At 44.2% G+C, this 14,676-nt stretch overlaps 2 protein-coding genes across 4 annotated transcripts in view; one reads left to right on the top strand and one right to left on the bottom strand.

The window, feature by feature from the left end:
• Positions 1-6,457: 6,457 nt before the first annotated feature.
• Positions 6,458-8,831, bottom strand: fancf (FA complementation group F). Of its 3 annotated transcripts, none has more exons than XM_014170325.2 (2): positions 7,633-8,831; positions 6,458-7,550 (listed from the first exon to the last, which is right to left on the bottom strand). In XM_014170325.2, the coding sequence occupies exons 1-2, from the start codon at positions 8,651-8,653 to the stop codon at positions 7,504-7,506; spliced, it is 1,068 nt and encodes a 355-aa protein (XP_014025800.1). In that variant the 5' UTR covers positions 8,654-8,831; the 3' UTR covers positions 6,458-7,503. The 3 variants fall into 3 exon arrangements, with proteins under 3 accessions (XP_014025800.1, XP_014025799.1, XP_014025798.1); XM_014170324.2 differs by having other exon boundaries at positions 6,459-7,591; XM_014170323.2 differs by having other exon boundaries at positions 6,461-8,831.
• LOC106584757 (growth arrest-specific protein 2) overlaps positions 8,831-14,676 on the top strand; it is a 66,911-nt gene continuing 61,065 nt past the window's right edge. Inside the window, 1 exon segment of the mRNA XM_045706300.1 lies at positions 8,831-9,485. The gene's annotated coding sequence lies outside the window, so the exon portion shown is untranslated.

The following is a 14,676-nucleotide window of genomic DNA, read 5'->3' as shown; positions in this document are numbered from 1 at the left end:
ACACAGCCATTAACATCCATGTGTATAACAAGGGTTGGAAGTCAATAAGTTTCAGCCAGTGTATAAATTGAGCCAGCCTGGCTCAATTTATTTTGACTGCACATTTTTCCGTGTTGGAGATGAGTATTGTTTTGATTGCACTCGTTCCAGGGGGATGAGAGTTTTACAAACGTACATTATTTTACCCCTGTTTTTCAAAACGTTTGAGTTTTAAGCAGCTATATAAAAAATATATAATATAAAAAAAAGCAATATATATATTTACAAAAGAAAAGGGATATATATTTACAAAAAAAGGATATATATTTACAAAAAAAGGGATATATATATTTACAAAAAACGGATATATATATTTACAAAAAAAGGGGATATATATATTTACAAAAAAAAGGGGGATATATATATTTACAAAAAAAAGGGGATATATATATATTTACAAAAAAAGGGGGATATATATATTTACAAAAAAAAGGGGATATATATATTTACAAAAAAAGGGGATATATATATTTCCAAAAAATAAGTGGATGTCTTTGTCTTGTGTTTTATGATTGACAGCCAGTTTATATTGGAGAAAGCGACGCATTTAAGTAGCGATGCATTTAAGATAATTATGTTGTGAGATGGAAGTTGTTTTCTGTTAGTGGTGAGCAAACTTGTCCAACAAAAATATAGGATATATTTGTTGTCTTAAGGGGTTGGTGGCACCTCATTAGTCAGTATGTGTTACACCTGTGCTGGTTGCCGTCTCGTTAGCGGGAAGGTGTTTCACCTGTGCTGGTTGCCGTCTCGTTAGCGGGAAGGTGTTACACCTGTGCTGGCCCAGGGGCTATTTGAGAGTGGCTGGCCCAGTGCTCCGGTTGTCGTGATGCAGCTAGTTAACACATTTAGTTCTCTCTCCTTATTTTGATTTCGAGACAAACAATCCTTTATCGGATTTAATTTTGCGTCACCTTTTACTTTGCTTCCTCTCTTTTAAGTTTGGTGTGGGTTTTTCTTTTGTTTGCATCTTTGTGGGCAAATTTAATGGGCGCTCATAGTAGGTGTCTTTCAGGTCCCAGTTGTTGTTGCGATGGAACTTTCGGGTGGACACCCCATGAGTGGCTTTTCAGAACCTTTCCTAAAAACCCACCTGTTTCATTTTGGTTGTTGTCAGTGACTCTTTGCTAGTTCCCCCTTCTGTTTGAGTGCCAATTTTTGGTTTTCTTGCTGGGGAACGTAACAAAATATAGCAGTGAACTCAAAGACGACATATACGGATATCCCCAACATAACATCGAGATTGCAAAAATCAGCCTGTCCAATTGATTGTTCATAAATGACTTGTAAAGTGAGGAGCAGGTGAAAACGCTATAGGAAACACACTGGGTTTCTGTCACCAGCTCCGTACATATGTTCCTCATAAAGGTGTTAATAAATTGCTTGTGTAACCGCTGCTCCAGACTCACTGACCCTTGTCTCTTCCGTCTCGTCTCTTGCTTTTTCAGTGGCGTGTTCAACGAGCCATGGCCATGTTGCCGTTTCCCTCCACACCCCGCCGTGCCTGTCAGTAATCCGCTGGCTGTTATGTCACACACCAGCCATTGTTCTGGGTTTGATTGAAGAGGCCTGATCTGACTAATTGATCCCAGAGCAGCAGAGGTGATCTGACACACACATGGGAGGTGGGATTTGTGTGTGTGTCACGAGGGCCAGCCAACCAGCTGTGTAGAATCGAGGGTGGGGGCCCAGTTTAGCCTACTCGTGAGGAAGAGAAGGTACACTGCTGGCATGGTGTGTGTGTGTGTAAGAGGGAGAGAGAGAAGGCAAGGGGAGAGAAACAGTGAGATTATTTGAAGAATCTTTTCCATAAAGAATTTGCTTATATGCGGAATTCACATTTTCTACATAATTAAAGGTACATATCAGAAGAATGTTGGATCTTTCTGTTTCTGTCTTTCTCAGTGTCTCATGAAATGAAAGACTGATATACTGTACATGGTTTCCATGGAGACAAAACAGTAAACGATCCGGAAACAAGACAGACAGGTATATAAACTAAACTTATAGACAAAATGTGTAATAAACTACATAAATAAATATGAAACAAGGCATGATTGCTTATTAACATCACAAGCCTATGTGATCTTGTTCGGTGCTATAAACCTGGCCAGGGTGGCTATCAGTGTCGGTTTAAGATGAGGGAGGACATTTTATTTTTATTTTTATGAACATGGCCTTATTTTTATTACAGCATATTGGATGACTGTCATTCATATTCAATTCACCCAGTTCAATGTAACATAAATAGGTTTAGGGTACTAGTTGATACTCTAATTTTCCCTTCATCATGAAGTTGCTACAACCGAGCCTATGAATGAAAGTTTACAATGTAGGTGCACAGGTCGAGAGAAATTAGAGTAATCAAGGTGACAGACATTGACACATTCAATACCGCCTTGTACACTTCTCTGGTCTGCATCTAGCTGATCTAGGGTGGAATCATTAGTCCAACAGTTGCAAACAACAGTTTGGCTCCCAAGTGGCGCAGCGGTCTAAAGGCACTGCATCTCAGTGCTAGAGGCGTCACTACAGTCCCGGGTTTGAATCCAGGCTGTATCACATCCGGCTGTGATTGGGAGCCCCATAGGACGGCACACAATTGGCCCAGCATCGTCCAGGTTTAGACGGGGTAGACCGTCATTATAAATAAGAATTTCTTCTTAACTGACTTGTATGGATAAATTCAGGTCTGTTTATCCTCGTTTCGTTCCATTTGCTTCCGTTCAAGAAACATTTTTCAACAGAATCGGCAGAATGAATACACTCCTGATCACGCGTAAACACTTCACATTCATAGCGGCCACATACAAACAGCATGATCACTTTGATCGTTGTATAATTCCTTCTCGTATCTATGCACTCTCCTCCTCTCACCTTTTCCGTTCTCTTGTGGACACATCAGGCGAAAAAACCTTTCCAAGCCAAATCTTCATACCATAACCACTAACGGCTACATACAGCCTACATCGTTGTCACGATATTAGCTAACGTCATAGTCAACATAGCTAACGCGTTAGTAAACCTGATACAATCATGCAGTACAGTGTACAGTCAGCAAGCAGTTTAGCACTTACAGCTGTGGCAATAAATTAATAAAACCTAAAGCTTGTTAAGAGTTCCAGTTTTGGATAGCCGTAGCCACAAAGCATCTCTCTCTGTTTGAGCCGGGTGTTTGAGTAGGCTAAACTAGCTAGTTGCATTCGTTAGCTAAGTAAGTGAATGTGGGAAAAAAATACAACGAAATATAACTAGCTCTCTCTGTCTCTAACTTCTCCTTCATTTTTGAATGAATGAATTTGTTCAAAACTTTAACTATTGTCTTTCCCTTTGAGTCAACTACTTACCACATTTTATGTACTGCAGTTCTAGCAAGCTGTAGCTTATGCTTTCAGTACTAGATTCATTCTCTGATCCTTTGATTGGGTGGATAACATGTAAGTTCATGCTGCAAGAGCTCTGATAGGTTGTCATAATTACTGTGTAAGTCTATGGAAGAGGGTGAGAACCATGAGCCTCCTAGGTTTTGTATTGAAGTCAATGTCCCCAGAGGAGGACGGAAGCTAGCTGTCCTCTGGCTACACCATGGTGCTACCCTACAGAGTGCTGCTGAGGCCTTCATTGCAAAACAGTGTGTTTTAATCAATTATTTGGTGACGTGAACACATTTAGTAAAGTTTTATACTATACATATTTATGTTTCACAATTTTTATTTTTATGAAATTCACTAAGTAGGATGGTCCTGGCCTGCCTCCTCTGAGGAGCCTCCACCGGTGGCTATGAGGGCCTATGTGAGCCAGCCTGTGAGACAGTCTAATTGTTATTCAGTGTCACTCGAGTCGACAACCTGTCTTGCTACCCGTACTATCACAGAGAGTTAAGGAAATACATAATCCTAAATTCACTGACAATTTCCTTTATCATTTCGTTTAACATTGATTTGTGCTTTTGCACTGATTCAGCTATAACAACAGAAACATACATACATACATACATACATACATACATACATACATACATACATACATACATACATACATACATACATACATACATACATACATACATACATACATACATACATACATACATACCATATAAATATTGCACAATACATTTAGATTTTAGATTCCCACAAAATGTGAGACTGTTAAGGGTTTGTAATTAGATTTTCAAAAGGAGTTTACTAGTCGGGAGCTCAGACAATAAAACAGATGTACACTGAACAAAAATATAAATGCAACATGCAACAATTAAAAATATTTTACTGAGTTACAGTTTATAGAAGGAAATCAGTCAATTGAAATAAATAAATGAGGACCTAATCTATGGATTTCACATGACTGGGAATACAGATATGCATCTGTTGGTCACAGATATGGGGCGTGGATCAGAAAACCAGTCAGTATCTGGTGTGACCACCATTTGCCTCATTGAGCACAACACATCTCCTTTGCATAGAGTTGATCAGGCTGTTGATTGTGGCCTGTGGAATGTTGTCCCACTCCTCTTCGATGGCTGTGCGAAGTTGCTGGATATTGGCGGGAACTGGAACACGCTGTCGTACACACCGATCCAGAGCATCCCAAACATGCTCAATGGGTCGTGACATGTCTGGTGAGTAATCAAGCCATCGAAGAACTGGCACATTTTCAGCTTCCAGGAAATGTGTACAGATCCTTGTGACATGGGGCCGTACATTATCATGCTGAAACATGAGGTGATGGCGGCGAATGAATGGCACGACAAAGGGCCTCAGGATCTCGTCACGATATCTCTGTGCATTCAAATTACCATCGATAAAATGCAGTTGTGTTCGTTGTCCATAGCTTATGCCTGTCCATACCATAACCCCACCACCACCATGGGGCACAACGCTGACATCAACAAACCACATCTACACGATGGCATGCACACTGTCTGCCATATGCCCGGTAGAGTTGAAACTGGGATTCATCGCTTCTCCACACATGGTCTGCGGTTGTGAGGCCGGTTGGACATACTGCCAAATTCTCTAAAACAATGTTGTTTGCGGCTTATGGTAGATAAATTAACATTCAATTAGCTGGCAACATCTCTGGTGGACATTCCTGCCAGTCAGCATGCCAATTGCACACTCCCCCAAAACTTGAGACATCAGTGGCATTGTGTTGTGTGACAAAACTGCACATTTTAGCATGGCCTTTTATTGTCCCCAGCACAAGGTGCACCTGCGTAATGATCATGCATGCTATTTAATCAGTTTATTGATATACCACACCTGTCAGGTGGATGGATTGTCTTGGCAAAGGAGAAATGCTCACTAACAGGGATGTAAACACATTTCTGCACAACATTTTAGAGAAATAAGCTTTTGAGCATATGGAACATTTCTGGAATCTTTTATTTCAGCTGATGAAACATGGGACCAACACTTTGCATGTTGCGTTTATATTTTTGCTCAGTATATTTTCACACATCAGAACCTCTAGAATCATCAAAGACAGGATGACCTTAGAACCTCATCTTAGCTCTCTTCCTCCTCCTCCTCCTCCTCCTCTCCAAACTGCTCTGATAGTGAATGAGAGGCACGGGTCCTTGTGTCCCTGGGGACTCATTTGGAAGGCGCACAACATCCTCTCTCTCTGGCCTTCAGAGTTCAAGCAGTGGTTGCCTGGGCAACGTGTGACGCTACCATCTGTCACTCCTGCTCATTGAGATTTGGATTTCATTAACAAGCTCATTCTGATGTTGGACATACTGCCAAGCAGTAGAATCAGATTAAAATACACCTTATGGAAGAGCAGGGACTGTGAAGAGACACACATATGCACACAAGCACATTGTAATATTGTTGTTCGGTGGTATTGTACATTTTGTATTGTAGATATGTAGTTGTGTAATAATGTTATATGATGTACTGTTTTATATTTTGTTTAATATGTCATGTAAGCGTCTTGATGTGTTTGGAACCCAGGAAGTGTAGCTGCTGCCTTGGCAGGAACTAATGGGGATCCATAATAAACCCCAGGAAGAGTAGCTGCTGCCTTGGCAGGAACTAATGGGGATCCATAATAAACCCCAGGAAGAGTAGCTGCTGCCTTGGCAGGAACTAATGGGGATCCATAATAAACCCCAGGAAGAGTAGCTGCTGCCTTGGCAGGAACTAATGGGGATCCATAATAAACCCCAGGAAGAGTAGCTGCTGCCTTGGCAGGAACTAATGGGGATCCATAATAAACCCCAGGAAGAGTAGCTGCTGCCTTGGCAGGAACTAATGGGGATCCATAATAAACCCCAGGAAGAGTAGCTGCTGCCTTGGCAGGAACTAATGGGGATCCATAATAAACACCAGGAAGAGTAGCTGCTGCCTTGGCAGGAACTAATGGGGAGCCATAATAAATACAAATGTTTCAGTAGCTCGGTGTGTCCAAAAGAAAACAAAAGGGAGGTGACAGTATTATTGCACACTTGAAATAAAAACACATTTGTTTAATGAAAGTCCTCTTTATTCTGCTATTAATACAAACGTATATGAATGTATTGGCACAAAAACATATATCCTTTAACAAATATATTTAAATCAATTGTATCTAACGAGGCCAAACTTCCGCATTTGTCCAACGAACACTGACTGCCAATGACAGGATACTGATGAGGCTACACATGGCTTTGTTCTGCTCAAGAGAGTGGTAAATCCATTTCAATTCGCTTGTTGACAGCTTTCATTTTTATTTAAACTTTCCATACATGTTTGCCTATGGAGGAAGTGGTCAGAAAGTGACTTTTTGGACCTGAATGCCAAAACAGTCAGTAGACAAAAGGTGATCACAGTTGACCTATTCTGCAAACCCCACCGTACCATGAGACATCCATGTCTTCATTACTGGAAAAGATAAACGGTTCATTTAAAAGCTTACAAACAGGGTTGTCAAACTGTTTTACAGTTTATTTTTATTTATATATATATATATTTTTTTTTTACCTTTAACGTCAATTATCTAAAAACAAGTGAACTCCGATTTTTTTTTTTTTTTCCATTTGTTGTGTCACTCTGTATTCAAGAGCATGTTGTGTCACTCTGTATTCAAGAGCATGTTGTGTCACTCTGTATTCAAGAGCATGTTGTGTCACTCTGTATTCAAGAGCATGTTGTGTCACTCTGTATTCAAGAGCATGTTGTGTCACTCTGTATTCAAGAGCATGTTGTGTCACTGTATTCAAGAGCACGTTGTGTCTCAACTGATGGCAACGGATTATGTTTTACATATTATTAGATCATTAATGTTTCAGGTAAAAAAAAAAGACCACCCCAAACACTCAGACCTTGTTCAGCTCAGAGAGGAGGTCACCCCAAACACTCAGACCTTGTTCAGCTCAGAGAGGAGGTCACCCCAAACACTCAGACCTTGTTCAGCTCAGAGAGGAGATCACCCCAAACACTCAGACCTTGTTCAGCTCAGAGAGGAGGTCACCCCAAACACTCAGACCTTGTTCAGCTCAGAGAGGAGGTCACCCCAAACACTCAGACCTTGTTCAGCTCAGAGAGGAGGTCACCCCAAACACTCAGACCTTGTTCAGCTCAGAGAGGAGGTCACCCCAAACACTCAGACCTCCAACATCAAAGTCCCCATCGGCAACCTTCAGCTCTGTCAGCTCTCTCTCAACGTCCTCCTTTGTTGACGGACAAGCCCCTAGTAGCGACCTATAATGGTCAGACAGGGTCTTGAACGACACCCCGTCGGTAGTATACATTTGAACCCACTCTCCTTCTCCTATGTCATACTCCAACTGTGACCCCCATTGCTTCAATATGTCACGGTAGGTCACTCTAAACCTCACAGACTGCTGGTAGAGGTCCATCAAAAGTCCAATAGGCAACGTGGAACACATATGCTGGAGTAAACTGTGGTGTTGCTGCAGCCAATCCAGGATAAAGTCGAATGAAACTCCTTCTGAAGCCATTTTTGTTGTTGCTGCCGTTTTGTTGTTTTTCCTTGACAGGAGAGCAGCAGCAACGACTCCTGAGAAGTTTTCATTTTCACCACAGGTTTGTAAGATGTTGTCCAATAACTTCTCTGCTAGGCCCACCTTGGACCCGCCAGTAGCTGGAGAGAGCAGGATATCCAATATCTCCATCAGTGTCATGCCTATCACGTCAGCATCAGGACCAGGAAAGGACGTACTGCGTTTCAAATAAATGGCGCTTAAGACTTTACGTGCTGATTTCACTTCTATGAGTTCAGTGCAATGACCGGTGGCGTCCTTATATTTACCTCCAGTCGTTCTGGAACAGGAAGTGTCGAAAAGTAGTTTGATGACTGAGCTCGGAACAGCGGCGTTGCTTAGTAACCCCATGAGCAGCAAGTGTTGACACTGCGACAGGTCAGAAAACGTGATGTCCGTATACCCCTGAAAAGTTGTTCGTAAACTTTCGTTTGTCACCTGTAGTTGTTTTTCCAATATGTCCCTGACGGTTGGATTTGCATGGAACCGTGTGTAGACGTGTTCGCAGTACTGAGCCCACTGGAAGGCTCTGTCCAGGGTTTGTTTGTCCCACCGCCGCACTATCTCTGTCTGCGACACGGCGAGTAGCTCCGTGGTCCGCTCCAAGTTCTTTACAACAGCCTCCATGTGACGCTGCGATCTGCTCTCAGAACATTTGCTAGTGAGTTTGAAAATGTTAAAAATGACGCCTGAAATTACTCCAAAGGTTGTTTGGAAAAGTGACTTTGGTGTTTTAAGCTACTTATTTTCTCCATGTCCTCTCCTCTCCCCCACCAGTTGATGTTGTGAAATGAACTTCCGGGTATGCGAGCGCGTCACAGTCACTTCAAAATAAAAGTTCTCAAGATAAAAGTTGTGTAAATCATAAAACCTAGCGAATAGAACAAATGTATTGTCCTTCGAGAAAATATTTATCCCATTTGAGTTTCACCATCTTTTTTTTTCCTGAATTGGCGATTATGTGTAGATTGTGCAAGAAGAACAAGTCCATCGACTCTTGTCACTTGTATTGGGTTATAGTGATTTATAATCGAGCAATTGCAATACATAAAATTGCACACTGGCTGGGCCAATTAATGCACTTCTGCTTCAGCATCCATCTAATTACAATCTTGCGCACGAACGAGTTTCTCAAATGTCAGATTAGAGAGAGAGGGAGAGGTGGAGGTGGAGAGAACGCAGCATAACATTCCCTCCCAGTCACTCCAGTGTGACTGATCAAAAACTCCCCTCCTATCGGCAGTGCAGCACTAGGCTCCACAACAAAAATATCATCGACAGAGTGAGAGACAGAGATATGCTATGCATTGCCCGAATCTACCCCGGGCAAATGTTTTCGGCAACAGAGCGGTGGGTAGATGAGAGATGGTGAAAAGCAGGCATACAGAACGCACGGAGGAGCAAAGACACTGTACGAGAGGACGGTGACAGTCCGGATAGAAGAGTTGCTTTGCAGAGGGTGAGTGGAAGATGCACCGGGACTGTTGATTGCATGCCTCTGATTGGTCTAGTAGTTTTTTTTTTTTGGTACGATTTATACTGTATGCTTTATCCGCAAATATATTATTGCGTTTGTTGTGAAGTTCTTACATATTTAGAATAAATCAGAATCAAATGATAAGATTTCAATCACTTATTCAACAATACTTCTATTGTTATTTCTGTAGATTAAAAAAAAAAGTTTTAGGAAAAAGCTTGATTATAGAAAGGATGGGCAACTCCAGTCCTCAGGGGCCTGATTGGTGAGGTCACACTTCTCCCCCAGCCGAAGTTAACACACCTCACTCCAATTCTGTTTAGAATGCAACACTCCAGTCCCATAAGCCATGGGTAGATGGCTACACAACTGTAGTCTTATTTCCAAGGTTGGTATGAGAGATATTCTTCTGTATAGTTTAAAGTAAAACTCAAAATATGCTCAATGTCAAATGTTTAGGTAGATTAATTGTTGACGTATGAGACCAAATAACATTTATCTACCAAGCTGCCTGTGTGGAGAATCTAGAGGAGAATCTATTCTTTATCTGCAGCCGAACCTTTTTAATGAAGTTCATATGAATAACTTCAAAAGTTTTATTTTATTATGCTGAATAGCTATGTTTAATTTCATTGGTTTATAGTGGGTGGTCATATTCCCATCTAACTGTTTTCAGACGTTTCTTATTTGTGTGTGTTTTAATGTCATTTTAAATTGGCTGAACATAGACTGTTGTGGTCGGGTTCATAAACTGTTGTGGTCGGGTTCATTTTATGAGTGACAAGAATAAAACCTGAAAATGCATACCCACTGGGCACAGAGGTCAATTCAACATCTATTCCACATTGGTTCAACGTAATTTCACTTGAAATAATGTGGAAACAACATTGATTCAACCAGTGTGTACCCAATGGGTAATGACATGAACACATGCACTGACATAAAAGAGACAAAAACACCCCCTAAAATGCATTTACATAAGCTCACAATCACAAACCTACCTTTTATGCTACTGTGAACTAACTGGGCATACTTCAGTAATAAAAGGCACTGTAGGCTTGTTAACAGAAGGAAAATATATTTGAACTTGTAATTGATTTATTTATAAATGGCTAATATATTTATCATTTTTGGACACATTGAAACCAAATATTTTATCAAGTTGCATACAATTACTATTATTAAAACTCGAATCCTTAGTTGCTACATTAATTTTTTGGACTTATGAGTTAATGATGTACACTACCGTTCAAAAGTTTGGGGTCACATAGAAATGTCCTTGTTTTTTAAAGAAAAGCAAATATCCTTTAAAATAACATCAAATTGATCAGAAATACAGTGTAGACATTGTTAATGTTGTAAATGACTATTGTAGCTGGAAACGGCTGATCTTTTTTATGGAATATCTACAGAGGCCCATTATCAGCAACCATCACTCCTGTGTTCCAATGGCACGTTGTGTTAGCTAATCCAAGTTTATCATTTTAAAAGGCTAATTGATCATTAGAAAACCCTTTTGCAATTATGTTAGCACTGCTGAAAACTGTTGTACTGATTAAAGAAGCAATAAAACTGGCCTTCTTTAGACTAGTTGAGTATCTGGAGCATCAGCATTTGTGGGTTCAATTACAAGCTCAAAATGGCCAGAAACAAAGACCTTTCTTCTGAAACTTGTCAGTCTATTCTTGTTCTGAGAAATTAAGGCTTTTCCATACGAGAAATTGTCAAGAAACTGAAGATCTGGTACAACGCTGTGTAACTGCTCCCTTCACAGAACAGCGCAAACTGGCTCTAACCAGAATAGAAAGAGGAGTGGGAGGCCCCGGTGCACAACTGAGCAAGAGGACAAGTACATTAGAGTGTCTAGTTTGAGAAACAGACGCCTCACAAGTCCTCAACTGGCAGCTTCATTAAATAGTACCCGCAAAACACCAGTCTCAATGTCAACAGTGAAGAGGCGACTCTGGGATGCTGGCCTTCTAGGCAGAGTTCCTCTGTCCAGTGTCTGTGTTCTTTTGCCCGTCTTAATCATTTCTTTTTATTGGCCAGTCTGAGATATGGCTTTTCCTCTGCAACTCTGCCTAGAAGGCCAGCATCTCGGAGTCGCCTCTTCACTGTTGACGTTGAGACTGGTGTTTTGCGGGTACTATTTAATGAAGATGCCAGTATAAATGCCTCATAAGCTTAGTTCATCGGTATCACCTCATCAGAAACCAAAATAGAAGCTTGTTTTACTCCAATGTTTGTAAACATTGTAAATGGTCAGTCCTTGCATCCATAGCTCTGTCAATTAATTTGAGAGTGGTTGCATTTCTCCAGGCCCATCCCTCAACATTTTACCGAAACAGAAGCAGGGTGACGCTTTATTGTTTCAAATAAAGATTCAAGCTTTATTCCAGCTCTGTTTTTGTGTGAAAAAGTTGTTTGGCGATGACCCTGGTGGACCTGTAATTTGGGCCAGGGCGCAGTGAGGGGTCAACCGAGACAGACTGGCATGTGTTGTTTTCCTAATTGAGTGACTCAGCAGCATTCTACAATTCCCCATACGGGGTTGTGTTATGGCTGCACTATCCAGGGTCATCTACAGGCCTCTGTGGGAACGACCGGTAGAGGAGGATGGGAAGGATGGGAAAGGGACCGGTAGAGGAGGATGGAAAGGGACCGGTAGAGGAGGATAGAAAGGGACCGGTAGAGGAGGATGGGAAGGGACCGGTAGAGGAGGATGGGAAGGGACCGGTAGAGGAGGATGGGAAGGGACCGGTAGAGGAGGATGGAAAGGGACCGGTAGAGGAGGATGGAAAGGGACCGGTAGAGGAGGATGGGAAGGGACCGGTAGAGGAGGATGGGAAGGGACCGGTAGAGGAGGATGGGAAGGGACCGGTAGAGGAGGATAGAAAGGGACCGGTAGAGGAGGATGGAAAGGGACCGGTAGAGGAGGATGGAAAGGGACCGGTAGAGGAGGATGGAAAGGGACCGGTAGAGGAGGATGGAAAGGGACCGGTAGAGGAGGATGGAAAGGGACCGGTAGAGGAGGATGGAAAGGGACCGGTAGAGGAGGATGGAAAGGGACCGGTAGAGGAGGATGGAAAGGGACCGGTAGAGGAGGATGGGAAAGGGACCGGTAGAGGAGGATGGAAAGGGACCGGTAGAGGAGGATGGGAAAGGGACCGGTAGAGGAGGATGGGAAAGGGACCGGTAGAGGAGGATGGAAAGGGACCGGTAGAGGAGGATGGGAAAGGGACCGGTAGAGGAGGATAGAAAGGGACCGGTAGAGGAGGATGGAAAGGGACCGGTAGAGGAGGATGGAAAGGGACCGGTAGAGGAGGATGGAAAGGGACCGGTAGAGGAGGATGGAAAGGGACCGGTAGAGGAGGATGGAAAGGGACCGGTAGAGGAGGATGGAAAGGGACCGGTAGAGGAGGATGGGAAGGGACCGGTAGAGGAGGATGGAAAGGGACCGGTAGAGGAGGATGGGAAGGGACCGGTAGAGGAGGATGGGAAGGGACCGGTAGAGGAGGATGGGAAGGGACCGGTAGAGGAGGATGGGAAGGGACCGGTAGAGGAGGATGGGAAGGGACCGGTAGAGGAGGATGGGAAAGGGACCGGTAGAGGAGGATGGAAAGGGACCGGTAGAGGAGGATGGAAAGGGACCGGTAGAGGAGGATGGGAAAGGGACCGGTAGAGGAGGATGGAAAGGGACCGGTAGAGGAGGATGGAAAGGGACCGGTAGAGGAGGATGGAAAGGGACCGGTAGAGGAGGATGGAAAGGGACCGGTAGAGGAGGATGGAAAGGGACCGGTAGAGGAGGATGGAAAGGGACCGGTAGAGGAGGATGGAAAGGGACCGGTAGAGGAGGATGGAAAGGGACCGGTAGAGGAGGAAGGAAAGGGACCGGTAGAGGAGGATGGGAAAGGGACCGGTAGAGGAGGATGGGAAGGGACCGGTAGAGGAGGATGGGAAGGGACCGGTAGAGGAGGATGGGAAGGGACCGGTAGAGGAGGATGGAAAGGGACCGGTAGAGGAGGATGGAAAGGGACTGGTAGAGGAGGATGGAAAGGGACCGGTAGAGGAGGATGGGAAGGGACCGGTAGAGGAGGATGGAAAGGGACCGGTAGAGGAGGATGGGAAGGGACCGGTAGAGGAGGATGGGAAGGGACCGGTAGAGGAGGATGGAAAGGGACCGGTAGAGGAGGATGGGAAGGGACCGGTACAGGAGGATGGGAAGGGACCGGTAGAGGAGGATGGGAAAGGGACCGGTAGAGGAGGATGGGAAAGGGACCGGTAGAGGAGGATGGAAAGGGACCGGTAGAGGAGGATGGAAAGGGACCGGTAGAGGAGGATGGGAAAGGGACCGGTAGAGGAGGATGGAAAGGGACCGGTAGAGGAGGATGGAAAGGGACCGGTAGAGGAGGATGGAAAGGGACCGGTAGAGGAGGATGGAAAGGGACCGGTAGAGGAGGATGGAAAGGGACCGGTAGAGGAGGATGGAAAGGGACCGGTAGAGGAGGATGGAAAGGGACCGGTAGAGGAGGATGGAAAGGGACCGGTAGAGGAGGATGGAAAGGGACCGGTAGAGGAGGATGGAAAGGGACCGGTAGAGGAGGATGGAAAGGGACCGGTAGAGGAGGAAGGAAAGGGACCGGTAGAGGAGGATGGGAAAGGGACCGGTAGAGGAGGATGGGAAGGGACCGGTAGAGGAGGATGGAAAGGGACCGGTAGAGGAGGATGGAAAGGGACCGGTAGAGGAGGATGGAAAGGGACCGGTAGAGGAGGATGGGAAGGGACCGGTAGAGGAGGATGGAAAGGGACCGGTAGAGGAGGATGGAAAGGGACCGGTAGAGGAGGATGGAAAGGGACCGGTAGAGGAGGATGGAAAGGGACCGGTAGAGGAGGATGGAAAGGGACCGGTAGAGGAGGATGGAAAGGGACCGGTAGAGGAGGATGGAAAGGGACCGGTAGAGGAGGATGGGAAGGGACGGTAGAGGAGGATGGGAAGGGACCGGTAGAGGAGGATGGAAAGGGACCGGTAGAGGAGGATGGGAAGGGACCGGTAGAGGAGGATGGAAAGGGACCGGTAGAGGAGGATGGGAAGGGACGGTAGAGCAGGATGGAAAGGATATATGTGCAGCGGAAGGATGGATAGAAAGAATAAGAATCAGGAGACAGAGTTAGA

This window comes from Salmo salar, chromosome ssa23 (genome assembly GCF_905237065.1).
Source record: "Salmo salar chromosome ssa23, Ssal_v3.1, whole genome shotgun sequence".
NCBI lineage: Eukaryota > Metazoa > Chordata > Actinopteri > Salmoniformes > Salmonidae > Salmo > Salmo salar.
The sequence above is the reverse complement of the archived record's forward strand: the minus strand, read 5'-3'. Positions and strand labels throughout refer to the sequence as shown.

Coding starts and splice junctions, on each gene's coding strand:
- fancf (XM_014170325.2), bottom strand. CDS start 8,653: ATGGAGGCTGTTGTAAAGAACTTGGAGCGGACCACGGAGCTACTCGCC. Junction 7,551..7,632: donor TGGGGACTTTGATGTTGGAG/GTCTGAGTGTTT, acceptor GAGCTGAACAAG/GTCTGAGTGTTTGGGGTGAC.